General features: G+C 50.9%; 4 protein-coding genes across 4 annotated transcripts; 2 read left to right on the top strand and 2 right to left on the bottom strand.

Annotated features, from left to right (window-relative positions):
• Window positions 1–745: 745 nt before the first annotated feature.
• L3040_009368 (uncharacterized protein) lies at window positions 746–2605 on the bottom strand (the record flags this gene model as incomplete). Its single annotated transcript, XM_007290255.2, has 5 exons — window positions 746–1409; window positions 1523–1823; window positions 1941–2172; window positions 2270–2352; window positions 2419–2605. The coding sequence occupies 5 exons, from the start codon at window positions 2603–2605 to the stop codon at window positions 746–748; spliced, it is 1467 nt and encodes a 488-aa protein (XP_007290317.2).
• A 2556-nt stretch (window positions 2606–5161) lies between these two features.
• Window positions 5162–6330, top strand: L3040_009369 (uncharacterized protein; the record flags this gene model as incomplete). The annotated part of the gene is made up of 4 exons (XM_066155944.1): window positions 5162–5198; window positions 5265–5742; window positions 5790–6132; window positions 6211–6330. 4 exons carry the CDS (start codon window positions 5162–5164, stop codon window positions 6328–6330), a joined length of 978 nt encoding a protein of 325 aa, XP_066010222.1.
• A 1765-nt stretch (window positions 6331–8095) lies between these two features.
• On the top strand, window positions 8096–10376 carry L3040_009370 (uncharacterized protein; the record flags this gene model as incomplete). The annotated part of the gene is made up of 2 exons (XM_007290253.2): window positions 8096–10194; window positions 10244–10376. The coding sequence occupies 2 exons, from the start codon at window positions 8096–8098 to the stop codon at window positions 10374–10376; spliced, it is 2232 nt and encodes a 743-aa protein (XP_007290315.1).
• A 1137-nt stretch (window positions 10377–11513) lies between these two features.
• On the bottom strand, window positions 11514–12736 carry L3040_009371 (uncharacterized protein; the record flags this gene model as incomplete). The annotated part of the gene is made up of 3 exons (XM_007290251.1): window positions 11514–11905; window positions 12171–12601; window positions 12705–12736. 3 exons carry the CDS (start codon window positions 12734–12736, stop codon window positions 11514–11516), a joined length of 855 nt encoding a protein of 284 aa, XP_007290313.1.
• Window positions 12737–14681: the final 1945 nt, after the last annotated feature.

A 14681-nucleotide genomic window follows, 5' to 3' on the forward strand; every position in this document is an offset into this window, starting at 1 on the left:
GTAAAAGTGTATCGAATGGATTCGGATTCTAATCGAGGGGCTTTTTTTCAAACGCTGCTTTTCCTACCTCTTCTTTCAGTTTCGATATGCCAACTACTTAAGAGGAATAGCCTGAAGCTCATCAACACTATCCCCGATTGAGAAGAGTTGTTCAGGAAGCGAGGGATTCGATCGAATAGGGTAGAGTTGTTGCTTTACTCAGAACCACGAGACACCGTTGTTTACTCTGTAGAGGTAATCGCGGCGGAGGGATGGTAAACAGCCTGGTAGAATAAAAGCTTGTAAAAACAGCGAGAACCTACCCTCAGGCTGGAACACTTGGGCCTGTGCTGTGGTAGGTGACATGATACAATTATGGTATGCGAAATATCGCTTTCTCGCTCGCTCGGAGCCTCTCGCTTTTCCCCAACATAGACTAACTGCCCCAGCCAATACTACATTCCCCGTTTGATATCACAGAATCCAGCATGCCCCCGCCCTCCCTATAAACGTAAAGCCGTTCTCCATCGCCATGCAAGGAACAAAGGAAAGAGGAACAGAACTGTGGTAGCAGAAAAGTAGTTCGCAAAAGAGAAGTCGGATGGTATGAATCTGTAGGATTTTATGCTTCGCGCGCGTCCGTTACTCGTCATCGTTATTCGTTTAAGAAACATCTGCTGCTGGCTGTCACGTCTTGCTTTCGTTCTTCTATCCGGCCGCCTTCAAGACGTCTGTCAATCGTCGTTCGTCCGGTTCAAGGGAAGGCTCAATCCTTGCGTGAATCGTACCTGTGCGCACTGGCGACTGGCCACCATCCGATCTGGGTGTAGCTGTCAATCATATCCTGCAATAGCTCCTTGGTAATCTTGGGCTTCTCGTACGAGAAGCCAAGGAGTTTCTCCAACCTGCTGCCGTCCATACTCAGATCCGTGTCCTTCAATAGCTCTTTCTCCATGAAGGGCGTCAAAGGTCCCGGTCGCGTGATACCCGCATCATGGAGGAGGTCGGCCCAAGGCTGAAGCACCTCGTCGTTCACGTCGTCGACGACACTGTCCATGTGCAGCCTCGCGAACGTGCTGATTAGCTGGCCCTGGAAGCCGGTCTCGATGCCGAATAGCTCGTGGATAATCTCAGACATGGTGCCTTGGCTCGTACGTCCCTTGTCGACCATGTTGAAGGTGGGGATCTTGCCCATGGACTTGGCGTCCCAGCCGGGTTGTTTGTCGACTGCGTACCACTCGGCGATGGCCCAAAGACCGCGGGTTACATCGTCGATGTGGACGGTATTTACCCGCAGATCTTTCGTCCAGAGCCATTTCATTTCCGATTGGAGATACTGGTATACGCGGGCCATTGCCAGGGCAGTTGCGACAAATTGGGAGGCATAATTGCCGTAGACGTGGGCAAGGCGGACAATAATGAGGTTGAGGCTGTAGAAGATTAGATCCAGCTCTCGCGCCACACTGGACCGGGTCCAATGTCCAAAGCGTTTTAGACATGGGACCTGTCACCAAGTCGGCGGGCATATTGATGAGTGACGTACCCTTCCATTTTCGAAAGCTGTTCTTCGGCCTGCAGCTTGAACACGGCGATCTTGCTCCAGGGCTTCAGTTTGTCACCCTCCTTGCTCGGTTGCGAATCAGGCTTGTACACCATACCAGTGCTCAGCTCGACAAATGCCTTCACTCCCCGCTTCGCGGCCTCCTTCCCCACGGCCACGCTCAAAGCGAGCGAGCGCACCTTGTAGACTTCATCCTCCTGCGAATATTTGGTCTCGCCACCGCAGTTGAAGACGTAGTCCCATTGCTTGCCATTGGATCGGTCGAAGATACGGGGGAGGGATTCTTTCACGGGGCGCCATGTTAGCATACCATTGTCCATCGGCGCAAAGCGCAAAGCGCAATGCGCAAGAGCAATGCGCAGGAGGGGGGGAGGGGCGGGGAAGGGAGAAAAATACATACGCTCTCTACTCGCATCTGCCTGCATGAACTTGTCCTTCGAACATGCTTCCGCAAACTCTGGTGCCAGCCATGCCAGCTGGGGAAGCACCTTATCTACGATCCGAACCTCGGATGCCAAATTGTTGTTGTGAATGTAGAGCGCAAGAAAGCGTCCAATGTAGCCCAAGCCACCAATGATGAGAACCGCGGGTTTCTCAGCCATTGCGACTGTTGCAGCAGACTTGAAGGTGTCCTGTGTGGTCAGTCGGCAACACTTTCGTGTCGCGTTCTCGTTCCGAGCGGTCACAGAGAGCTATGGAAGGTATACACGAGTAAGGAAAACGCTGGACAAGGCGACGGGGTCCAGGAGGGTGCCAGGAAGAGGAGGCTGAGTGTGATAGAGTGGGAGACGACTCAGTAGTAATAAGTAGGGCTGTAGGGTCGTAAGTAAGCAATTGCGGAGACGGGTGCATGAAGATGACCAGGGACGGAGACGTACAGAACAGAGCAGGGCCGGGCCGGGCGAGCAGAAAGGAAGAACAGAACAGAACAGAACAGCGAGCCGACCAGAGAGCGACCAGAGAGCCGGCCAGTCCTACAACTGGGTACCCGGATTCAATCACAGCAAGAGGTGGTGCGGTGTGGCATCGCGGGGGATTCCGTACGACCGGACAGGATCTCTCCATCAGTCAGTGATTCAAGGTAGCTACCGGTACCGGTACCTACCGTACCTACCGTACCTAGTCGAAGGACCGTGAGACGAGAGTCGATGGATCAGAGCTGCACGTCGCCGTGCCGTCCCGTCCGTCTGCGTCTGCATCTGCGTCTGCGGCGCCCGTTCGTTCATCTCATCTCATCCTTATCATTTCATCGTCCTCATCTCCGGACGGATAGGGGGGGACGGGGACGGGGACGGGGACGGGGACAAGGGTGGCATTGGCCAAGGGGAGGGGCGGAGGGGCGGAGGGGCGGAGGGCCCGCTGAAAGCCCGCTGAAGGCCCGCTGAAGACCCGCTGAGCGCCCGCGGAGGATGGCTTCTGGAATTCTTCTAGTGCGGCCAGTCCCGGCTGATCGTAGCCCTAGTCCTCTTCCGTAATACGACCCGGTCACCTTTGGCTGCGTTTGGACTGCAACATAGATCTTCTACGTACTACCTACGTGGGAATGGAAAAGTTCATTGTACAATAGATTATTGTTCCTGAATATCAGACCGACGGAGGGAACAAAACGTGGCAGTCCATGGATTTTCGAAACCCAATCAATCATATTTGTCTTGTCATCGCGTAGGAGCCGCAATCGCTAGCTTCGAATTTACTACAAAGTTGTACTACGTACTACTATATCGCTCTCTGTTCTGAATACTATTGTTAATAGCCCAAGTAATAATGGAGCCCCTGACCCTGACTGGTACTCCGATCCAGGCTACGATGAGCTGCGGCTGCTGCCATCCCCCACGAAACTTCCAAGTTCTTTGGTCTCGTGAAACAAATAAGCAAACAAATAAGCAAACAGACCAACAAAAAACTAACGAGCAAACTAAGTCTCCTCTCCCACTCAACCTGACACACCATCATATTTCGGCCAAGGACGAACTGGGGAGAAATCGATTCATCTACAGTAGGTAACACTATGAACTGCTGCTCATTTCGGCTCGAGCAAGATGGGTTGTTCCATTGCATGAACCGTCGAGAGCCCACTTCCGGCATGATGCAGGTGCAGGTGCCGGTCCCGGTCCCGGTCCCGGTCCCGGTGCAGGTGCAGGTGCAGGTCCAGGTCTCATGCAAGTCATCCTTCTGCGGGTGCTGGCAGGGTTTGTTGGCTGTTTCCCTTCTGAAGAGACATCCGTACAGACATACCTACCTACCATTACCGAAGTACAACACTACCTACCCAGTACTCATACGCATCTTAATCCGTGTACATCGGTATATGTGTAGTAGTATATTTATCCACTTCACATACCTGTTGCATCTGTTCTTGCCATTCTGGTTTCACTGTTCGTCTCATCAGCCTGATCGGTGCTTGGTACTGCAAGGTTCCATATTGGTTATACTCCTGAAACTTGAAATTTCGTTGAGCTTCGCGCCGCCGTGCTACTTCAGTACGTATCCTGCTCATGCGGACTCCCCCCCCCCATGGACTCAAGTCAGGTGGGTGTATCGAAGATGCGGTGTAGTTCCCCTGTAGAGGGAGTAGTAGTCCGGTAGCTCGAAGCTCGAGATGTGGAAGTTTTCATGAGGCTACCGGTATATTGGTATAGCCTCTCCGAAGCTACCCTTCGCGGACCTGGAGATGAAAGTAATGCACCTACCTATCTTCCTCGACAGTGAAGAGCCCAGCTTCGTGAACTTCATAGTCGAGAACCCATGCGAACTCGTCACAATCGCTTCTCCGTCGTCGGCACCTCGTACCGACGCACCAGAACCTCACATTCTTCAATATCGACCAACATAACAATCCTGGTCTCCATAAAAAAGTTGACGAGTATGGCCTAATGCGCATACAATGCTCTTTCCCGTGGGCTGAATTGGGATGTAAGTGGATGGTAAAATCAGTTCCATATGCCGACTACAAACAAAATCAGTTCGCCTGGTTGTTCTACGCCGCCTTCGAACTCCACCGAAGCAGTTGATCTTTTTACCTTTTTTTTTTTCTTCTTTTTTTTTCTATTATCATCATTATGGAATTTTGGATCTCGCAATTCTTGGTGAAGTGTCGTTTGTATTGGGGCGATTCCGCGTTGTGATTGCCGACCGAGTCGATGTCCAGAAACGATTATGGCAATTTGAATACCACCTACGCACCTACGCATACATTGCTCATACAGGGCGCAAGTCATCTCTCTCATATCAGGCCTGCTCGTGAGAGCGATCGCGGTCGTGACTTCCTCCTCGGATTGGAGACTACGGTCGCTCCTTCCCTTCTTGATTGTGGCGCTTTGTGGTCGCTTAGCCTCGTACCTCATCTCATCTATAAATCCTCCTCTGACATTATACAACACCTTTTCATGTGATCTTCGTCGATAGAAGTGAACCAATCGTCATCACCCTCAGTCTCAACCGCACCCCAACACTTGCTTTACTTCGGGAATTCGCCGCGGATTCGTCACCGGCTGCCACAACATCTTCTTCGGCCCTCACCTTCCAAGAGAAAAAAAGGGAAAAAAGGAAAAAAAGGAAAAACAAAAGAAAAATAAAAGAAGAAAAAACCACACTAGTCAAAGCTGCGAGCGCCATTTCAAGATGGCTCCTGATCCCCCGAAACACCCGCAAGTCTTTAGTACGTCGTCAGCCGACCCTGCGTTCTTTTTCCGATGAGATATGTGGGAGAAACTTAACTGATCAGTGTCTTTGGCGTGTACAGGAACTGTTGCTGAGAGAATCAAGGTAATTCAGCTCATTGAAAAATACGTTCAGAGTGAGCCAAAGATGGACCTCTATGCGCTGGTGCCGGAGGCAACGAGGAGAATTCCTCCGAAGTGGACAAGGATGCTCGATGGGAAATCAAATTACTATTCCTATGGTAACCGGTGCAACGTGCTAGAAATCAACCCCAACACACCCCTCCAGGATTCCAAACTGTCAAAATACGTCGGGGACGTCGCTCCAAGATGGGTCGAGGCGAAATACCTCTGGAAGTTCTTCGAGCTTGCCACCTTCTACCACGGAGGAATAGACGAGGAGTACATCTGGAAGGCGCTACCTGGTATCCTCCAGGGGCAACGAGAGAATGATGAGGCGCAAAAGATAGTCCGACATCTAGCGCGTCTTGATAATCATATGTACACCCGAATGATCCGCGACTCGATCAAGCCAATTACCTTGTAAGTGAATCTTCGGTGACCATGCAACGTCTGCTGATGTAGCCAAGACATTTTCTTCGGAACGGACTCTGGGCCACCTTCGATAACGAGGGCCGACTTCCACCATTCTTCGAGCAGGAAGACAGACTCCGCTACTTCCGTTATTGTCTATACCAAGAGCCGTGGATGGTAGCCTGGTGGCTGATGAAATGCGTTCCGAACATGCTGAGACTCTCTTTCCTGTACCAAGCCGAGGAGATCACCACCAACCCCTTCCTGAAGAACTTGCAATCTTGTCTCCTCAAGGTCTTCGAGGATCGCTTCCTCTTGCTAGTCGATGCGACCTACCTGTACCAAATCGACCAGGAAATAACGAAGGAAAAGCCGAAATGGGACGAGGGCAAGAAAGAGGTATGTTAGCTAAGATGACTGCCGAGCAACATCGCCATCCTAGGTTTCGCGTACTCAACCAGACTAATGACGGTGCAGATTCAACAGATCATGAAGAGCTTGTCCACCCACCCTACATTGTCTAAGATCACCCCGGATTTACTCGACCTGCCCATCCATTCCGACTTGCACTTGCACGGCAGCACGTCTTGGCGCTGATTCAAGCCACCAAAGGAGCCCTGAGAATACCACGAGGCGGAAGGAGGAGAAGAGACTTGGAGGTAAGGCAGGCTGGATCGGTCGTCCAGCTGGTCGGCCAGTTGCCCAGATGGTTGGACAGTTTTCTGGCTCTCTTGCTCGCTGCACATTTGCTGCACATTTCGCACCCTTCTGCTGACAGGGTGGCTCATTTCCGTCACGTCTTTACTTCCAAGTTTCCCGTTTTTACTTCTCTTTTTCCGATGCCTTTTACAGCACTTGCGTTTGCTAGGATTTTCCAAGCTACGAGATGTTGACCCTGGTTGGGACGTGCGTTATCCAGGCGAAGGAACGCCAGTATTCCTTGTAGAACAGAAGCCAAATCAAAAACGTTCCGTTCACAAGATAGGTGCTGCGACGTGTATCTTGAGCGGAGGCATATTTCTTGCATACTTCAAGGGCCCGCCTGGCCCATCTTTGCCTGCTTTGGAGGTAGGTCGGCGACTGAGTGATTGAATGACTGAATGACGGAATGACTGAATAACTGACTGGTTGACTGCACATTCTGCCTATTCGTGAGTAAACAATCTGCCGTTGCGCACGTCGCATGGCATGGAGCTTTGGCGTTTTCGCGGGCCATCATAGTTGTATGTACCTGACAGAGGTACAGTTGGGTAGGTACCGGTACTGTTTGATCACCTTGTTCAAAGCGAAGGGGATGCGGAGCTTAAACTTGACTTGATCAGGGGGTATTTCATGGAACGAAGAGAGAGGAATACGGACGGAAAAGTATACTATAAAAAGAAACGAAAAAAGCTAGTTGTACTTAAGGTACTCAATAGTGTGAGATCGGATCTCTCGTGTATACAGGATACATCCAGATTGAGTACTACAGAGTACCGAGTATGCGCACCTACGGAATCTACGGTGGGCAGCTTCTTGGCACCGACACCTTTTCTGGCCTGATGGCCTTGGCTTGGCGTGTCGTCTCCCTTTCGAGAAAGGATCCAAAAGTATCTTTCTCCCAATCTCCCCATCATTCCTCTATTGACGTTGTCGCCCCCAGCTGCAGCGGTCGCAACGATAATAATATCGCGACGACGACGACAACAACAACAACAATAACAACAACAACATCATCATCATCGACCGCGATCGCGACAATACAATCCCTCCTCACCTCCAAGCACAATTCGCCTCTGGCTCAGTGCAGTGCGGCAGCGCATGCATGGGTCTGCCTTGCTTCACCCGTTGAAACACCAACGCTCCTTACCTATTATTACCACCGCCTTCGTATCTTCTATTTTCACCACCTCTCCGTACTCTACCACCCGCCAGCCAACACCCGGGCCTCTGCGCCCCCCCGTTTGATTTCCTTAGTTAATTATTTACCTATTCACACAGTCATTCTCGACCTTACGCTTCGCCAACAACGGCTTCTAATCGCCACTCTCTTGTTCGTCACGACTAGCCAGCCGTCCACCGTTTCGCGAGCATCTGGATACGATCCTTTCCTTCACACAGTACATACAGCCAGTTCTCTGTCACGGCCGGATTGCACTTCCGTCCCATCACGCTCTCTACCTACAACGCTGCACCCGCAATCGTCAGGGACTCATCCTTGAACAGCCCGCATTATTTCCTTTTGACAACAAATTCATGACGACGAACGTCAACGATCCACACAGCACCCATAATCTATCCGAGGACGCCTAGAGCAGCGTGGCAATCGCAGAGTCGGGGAAGGAAGACAATACCTAGACCACTCGTGGTTCCCAATCACCGGATGAAGCAGACACGCCCCAACTTCATCGATACCCGATCGCTATCACATGGACCTTTGGGAGCTACCATGCCGTCCCCGTCGCTGAGGGGCATGCCATCCCCGAGGCTGCACATAGCAGGAGATGTACCTCCCGAATTTTCACCTCTCGATGCCTTCGCCGCACAGAGTCGACAGCTGGCGCGCCAGCTGGAGAAGGAGAGCGTGGGAGGGAAACGGGTCAGCCGGCTGCCACCTCTTACGATCGCAAAGTCCTTGAGCCAACCACGACCTGGATACTTTCGCTCGGTATCTGCAGAGACGCCCTTGTCGCCGACGAGCCCTGGGTCAGCTCTGAGCCCCGGTTCAGCTGTGAGGGCGGAGGTGGAGACGCCCGGATTTCGGCCCAAGTCTGTATACCCGGCACTGTGCGGTGAGGTGCCATATGATGTGACATTCCCGATGCCTTCGCCGCGCCCACTGAGCTCACTGGAAGAAGAAGAGTTTCGAGGGAGGAGGCCACCAAGCGCGGCAGATGTTACGGAAGGTTTTGGTGCCAGGAGAGAATCATCGCCTAGCACGCTGGAGAGGGATGCGCTACCATTACGAAGGGCAAATTCCCCAAGTCTTACGAGACCCAGGCCCAGCGCGGAGTCTATGCGCCAGCGCAATTTGCAACATTGGAGAGGTCAGGATGCGTCGTCGTTGGGAGTCAGTGGCTATGATTCTCGTGCCTTGGCTCCACCGAGATCACCGTTTGGCCCACGCGCCCCGAGCCCTAAGTTGACATCGAATGACAGCTCAGATGAAGACTTTCACAACCAGAGTTTTCCTATGAGCATGTCACCACGTAGGAAGGCTTCTAACGGAAGCGTATACTCGAACTCCCCCACATCACCCATCGCCAATGTAACGAGATCAGCATCGAATTCTTCCGAACTGTCCATCGGCGGAACACGACTACCACGACCTGCATTCAACTTCTCTAGACCACTGAGCCGGGGGAGTTTGAACAGCCTTCCAGTTGAAGCACCTTCGCGGCAAGCCTCTTCGGATAGTCAACCATCATTCATTCTTGCAGATGATACTGCACATACCCCGGTGAGCATGCACAGCGAAGGCTTTCCGGATCACCACAATGAGAACTCGCCAGCACCATCCTACGTGTACTCGAAATTCTCGCTACCGAGGGGCAAGGTGCTTCAAAGGAACTCGCTAATTTTCCAGGAGGGACAGCCACCGGCACGGATCCCTGGGGACAACCAGCAACTCCCATTTGGGAACGTACATGCGATCAATGGTCAAGCGCCACCTTCACCGCCCTCTAGACCCTCGACCTCCTCACTTAGACCTTCGCTTGACCGTGGCATGCGCTCCTATGATACACGACCGTCCCTCGATCCCGGCAGACCAAAATGCGATCGAAGTAATACTTTCGATTGTGGCCGACCTGTGACCGAGGCAAGGAACAAGTCACCTGATTCCCGGAGGACCTACGAAGAACCGCCAACCTTGAGACCACGCCCCCAGTCTTCCTCTGGAGGCTCGACCCCCAAGGCCAAATCTCACCAGTCAATACCCCCAGCATCAGATTGCTCAGCTGACGAGCATGTAACCAAAGCAATCGAATACCATGAAGCTGGAGCACTCAACAAATCAACTTACCATCTCCGTCTCGCAGCGAAGCAGAGTCACCCTACGGGTATGCTACTCTACGCTCTAGCCTGCAGACACGGCTGGGGCATGCGACCAAACCAAAAAGAAGGCGTGGCATGGCTACGGCGCGCTGCCGATTTCGCGAGCCTGGAAGTCGCAGACGGCGAGGACCATGTGAAGGATGGCAAAACAGTCGACATGATTGAGCAGCGCACACGGAAAGCGCAGTTCGCGCTCAGCATCTACGAGTTGGGCGTAAGCCACATGAACGGGTGGGGTATCGACCAAGACAAGGCGCTCGCGCTGCGGTGTTTCGAAATTGCAGGCGCCTGGGGAGACGCGGATGCGTTGGCCGAGGCGGGTTTCTGCTATGCACAGGGGATGGGGTGTAAGAAGGATTTGAAGAAGAGCGCGAGGTTTTATCGACAGGCAGAGGCGAAGGGGATTAGTATGGTCGGGAATTCTTGGTAAGTCCTGATCATGTCTATTTGGGAGCCTCACCTTACACATCAACAGGATTTATAAGCCTAAATATAACGACGAGGCCGACGCATCGGATAGGCAAGGCCGCTCCCATATCGTCCCTAAGGAAAAAGACAAGAAAGTACGCAATAAGTCGCGCACGAGAATGTTTGCACGGAAGCCTTGACGCTGGGATCCAACATGCGGAAATTTAATGGCTGTCACGGTATACAAAAAGTGTAACGCGCAGGCGGGCAGGGTAGGGCGAACTAGGCGTTTTCGAAAGGTTACTTACTTACTCTTCTTGTAAATGATTGCAACTTTTACTATGGAAAGACAGGCATGGGGCTCTTCGATTCATTTCTTCTTTCTTGGGGCAACTGGGGACCAATAAATAGGGTGCATATCTCTCGGTGGGTTTTCTTTTGCGCTGCCGCTTGCCGTTTCTCGAGCAGGGCCTTGTCCTAGTGGTTGCCTGTGCTGCAGTTTGTACCTAGATGTAGTGGTCGTTGTAGATTTGTGGATCTTGGATGGTGGATGGTGGATGGTGGAGGGAGGAGAGAGGAGGGAGGAGAGAGGAGAGAGGAGAGAGGAGCTCGGTAGCTAGCTTATATATAGCTAGCTGTAGTAGCTACTACGGCTGGAGAACCCTCCAATTCTGTTTAACCATCATCATCGTCATCATCATCATCATCTTCTTCATCTTCATCATCTTCATCATCTTCATCATCTTCATCATCTCCTTCGGCTAGCTTCGTAACGCAACGCATCCATCTCCTCAGCCTATCCAGGTAGACACAGTACTTAGATGGAGTCGGTACCGTCGTCCCCTTCCCTTTCCTTTCCTCTCCTCTCCTCTCTTTTTTTCTCTTTTCTTTTCTTTTCTTTTCTTTTCTTTTCTTCTCTAGTCGGAAAATTAGACATGTGCCCGCCCAGCTCTGGGGGTGCCTTGTGTCGCCTGTTGGCCGGGGGTTAGGTGGCTTTTTTTTTTTCTTCCTTCGTCTTGTTGGTCCTGCTGTGTGTATGTGTATGTCGGACTTGTTGAGGATGTTGGGATTTCCGCGGACGGTACCATGGTGATTTTTCGTATAAATATATATATATATATATATATATATGGGTCGTTCGGGTTGCTGACTGTCGATGCTCACGTTGGGAATGAAAGGGGCCGTCTGTGCGGACAAGAGACACGCTCTTCGTTTTCTTCACTGGTCTATGTATGTGCTGCGAGTGCATTTATTTCTCAAGCAAATCCATATCTCTCCCCTCTCCCCTCCTCTCTCCTCCTCTCTCCTTCCCAACCCCCTTTCCTCTGCCGCTGCCTCTACCGCTTCATCGAGTCAATGACCTCCCTATGCGCACTCTCTTCCCTCCCCTTCTCGCTCAGGGTGCCCAGACTCCGCAGGTCGCCGACGACGTCCTTCGCCTTGCCAAAGTAGACCTCCTGCAGCAGGTTCCGCATCTTGAGCTCCATATCCTCGACCAGCTTCCCGATGTTGGCAATGTGCGAGACGTCGTCGTCGACGGGCAGCGTCGACTCGATCTGCCGCGTCATGTTGCCCGAGAGGTCCATGTCGCCGAGCTCCGCCGTGGAGGTGGACAGGGACAGGATCACTGTCGACGTGAGCTTGTAGTGCGCGGTGCGGGCGCGGTCCACGGCTTCGAAGACGTGGATGCTATCCCAGGAGCCTTCGGATTTGGAGGAGGGCGCGGCGACTTTGGAAGGAGGGGGGTTTGGTTGTCAGCTTTTGATCTCTGCTCGTCCCACAACGGTCTCCTGCCCATAGACAGACATGTTGCAAGTTTATATATATATATATATATATATAGGCAATACGCATATACATATACATATTCATGGAGGCATTTTTCTTTTGGAAGAGAGAGAGAGAGAGAGAGTTGGAAACATCTTTCTTTCTTTCTCTTTTTTTTTTCGAAAAGAGAAGAGTGATGGATGGAAAAAAACCGGAAACCAACTTACCTTTTTTCAACAGCACCACGCCCGCAAAGCCATCGTCCAGATTCCACAGGTACACGCTACTCACGCCGCCCTCATAGTACAGCTCCCGGTACACATCGAAGGCCTCGTTGGCCCGCACCTCCATGGCCCGCACCCGCTCGCTCGGCACGGCGCCCTCGCCCGCGCCGTCATTGTTACCCTCGCTGTCGACGCCGCCGAGGCCCGAGCCGCCCAGAGGAGACTCGAACTCGCCGGACCACGGCGAGCGGTACGAGTCGCCGTCGCGGTTGTAGTCGCAGAGCAGGTAGTCCCGGCCGGTCTTGCGGCAGCGCGCGATGGTCAGGGGCTGGTCGACGGAGGAGAGCAGATCTTCCGTTAGGGAGGGGACGAGGGAGATGAGGGAGTTGAGGTGCGTGGAAGTGTGTTTGGGGTCGAGGCGGCGGAGGAGGTCCCTGGTTGTTGGTTAGTTGTTTTTTTGGTTATTCGGTTATTCGGTTATTTGGTTATTTAAGATTTATGTTTTGCATAGAGGGAAAGGAAGGAGAGGAGACTTACAGCGCGCTGTCGAATTGGTCTATTTCTGCCATGTTTTCTTGCGGTGGGTGCTTGGAGAGGTGAGGTGGTAGTTGGAGGGCGGGTCAAGCTTGGAGGGGTTGATTTGAAGCCCCGCTAGCTTCAGCCTCGTCTGATGGGAAACGTCGCTTATGATAAGGTAACTCATAAAATTTATCTTTCAAGGAAAAGAGCTATAGATTTAGAAACTGGACGCATGAATTGGTGTGACGGAGCTCTTTTTGGATATTCAATTTTTAATATTATGGCTCTTTTCGTTATTACTAAGTTGTAACCGAGAACCCGCATGTTAACAGGCAGCGCACTGGCTAATATTCCGCGAGCTTGAAGTAAATCATTTCGTACAGGTACGTCATAGAACCACTCTGTAGTTATGCAATCGAATGCTAGCTATATTGTACCGGTATTGAGTTATCTTCCCGGAGAATTGGACGCTGTCACGTAAGGAACACCAAAATCAGAAGTCCAAATCGAAGAACACGGTTTTAATTGAATTGAGCTGTAATGCTAAAAGATACAAACTTACGAGAGCTATTAAAGAAGTAAAGTGAGTTCGCGAGCGAGCAAGAGTGGAAGGAAAATCGTCAAATTGAATTGTATCAAAGAATCAAGTTCCCGGAAGAAGCTGAAAGGCAGCCGTTAGCTATAAAACATAATTTATCTTCAGACTCGATTGCTTGGAAAAGAGGAAAAGGTGAGCATATGAATGAGACTTGTGAGTCTGGCTGACGGGCGCCCTGAGCTTTGATTGGTGTGATGACAGCTAGCTAGCAAGCTTCTTGATCTGAAGTATAGTAGGTACCGGTAGCTGAGAGTAGCTTGCTAGAGAAGAAGCCAGCTGTCAGAAAAATGAGCTAAGCTCAAAGAAGCCTAAGGCTCCTAATTAAGGCCATTCTGAAATATATGAAGTATGGCCATGAATGGCGGGTGGGGAAAATAAATGACTTCCAAGCAATCGATCGCTGCTGAGGACTCCTAGCTCTGGGATATTACTACTGTAATACTTATAGCCCAATCTGGCCAAAGGCCTTTATCCTGTACCCTACCGACTGCCTTTCGAGGCATTGAAGGTTGTAGCCCGCATCTTCCTTCGAGAGTATAAACACAAACTTTTTTTTTTGAAGTGTCCGTTTTCCTAAGGCATTCAGGCATATAAAGTAAAGGCTTCGGCTATCAACATCAGCCAAACAGCGCTAATCTCGATAGCCGAAAGACTCGGACTATATCAATACATGCATATCAATAAATCTAGATTTGTAAGATAATATGTTTATGATAAAAACTCTCAGTGTTATTAAATTCAGATAGTGCTATTGAATCACCATCCGAATTAAACTCCAAAGTAGGCTTCAAATCAAATAAAAAAAACCTACTCCGTGCTCTGCTTGTGTACCACCAGCTTTTGCTTCTGCTGCAAGCAACTCTAGATCGATAGGTAAAAGCATGGAACCACAAATCGAGCGAGTAATACTGTAAAGCAAAATCCATTTGCAAAAGCTTCAATCAAGCGCGTTCACGATCAAATAAATCGGGGCTCACATGATAGCCGAAGTGCCTGAAGGTGCCTCAGGAAAACGGACATTTCAAAGAATAGGCGCCAACGAGAGAGGCCCAGGCGATTAATTACTACAGTATTAGGGGTAGTTTGGTCCAGGCCTGGTATCGAGAATACTGGTTATGGCCAAGAGGTTTTTTAGTCAAAACTGCGTTTTGTCATGTCCCCACAATGGTATTGCAAATACCGTCATATATAGTACCTACCTTAATAGTACCTTTTCGCCACCTCTTAATTATAAAACAAGAGGTTTTGAGAAACTCAATTCGGACCTGAGTTCACACTACCTGTTCGAGGAATTCACATTAATTACTGCTGTACAACAGCGATAACCTTGACAACCAACCCTCGCGCAAATCTTATTCAATTATATTGAACCGTGAATCTCGCTCAACCTCGTAGAC

This window comes from Drepanopeziza brunnea (genome assembly GCF_022702325.1).
Source record: "Drepanopeziza brunnea f. sp. 'multigermtubi' strain 214-2 chromosome Unknown ctg19, whole genome shotgun sequence".
In the NCBI taxonomy this organism is placed as follows: domain Eukaryota; kingdom Fungi; phylum Ascomycota; class Leotiomycetes; order Helotiales; family Drepanopezizaceae; genus Drepanopeziza; species Drepanopeziza brunnea.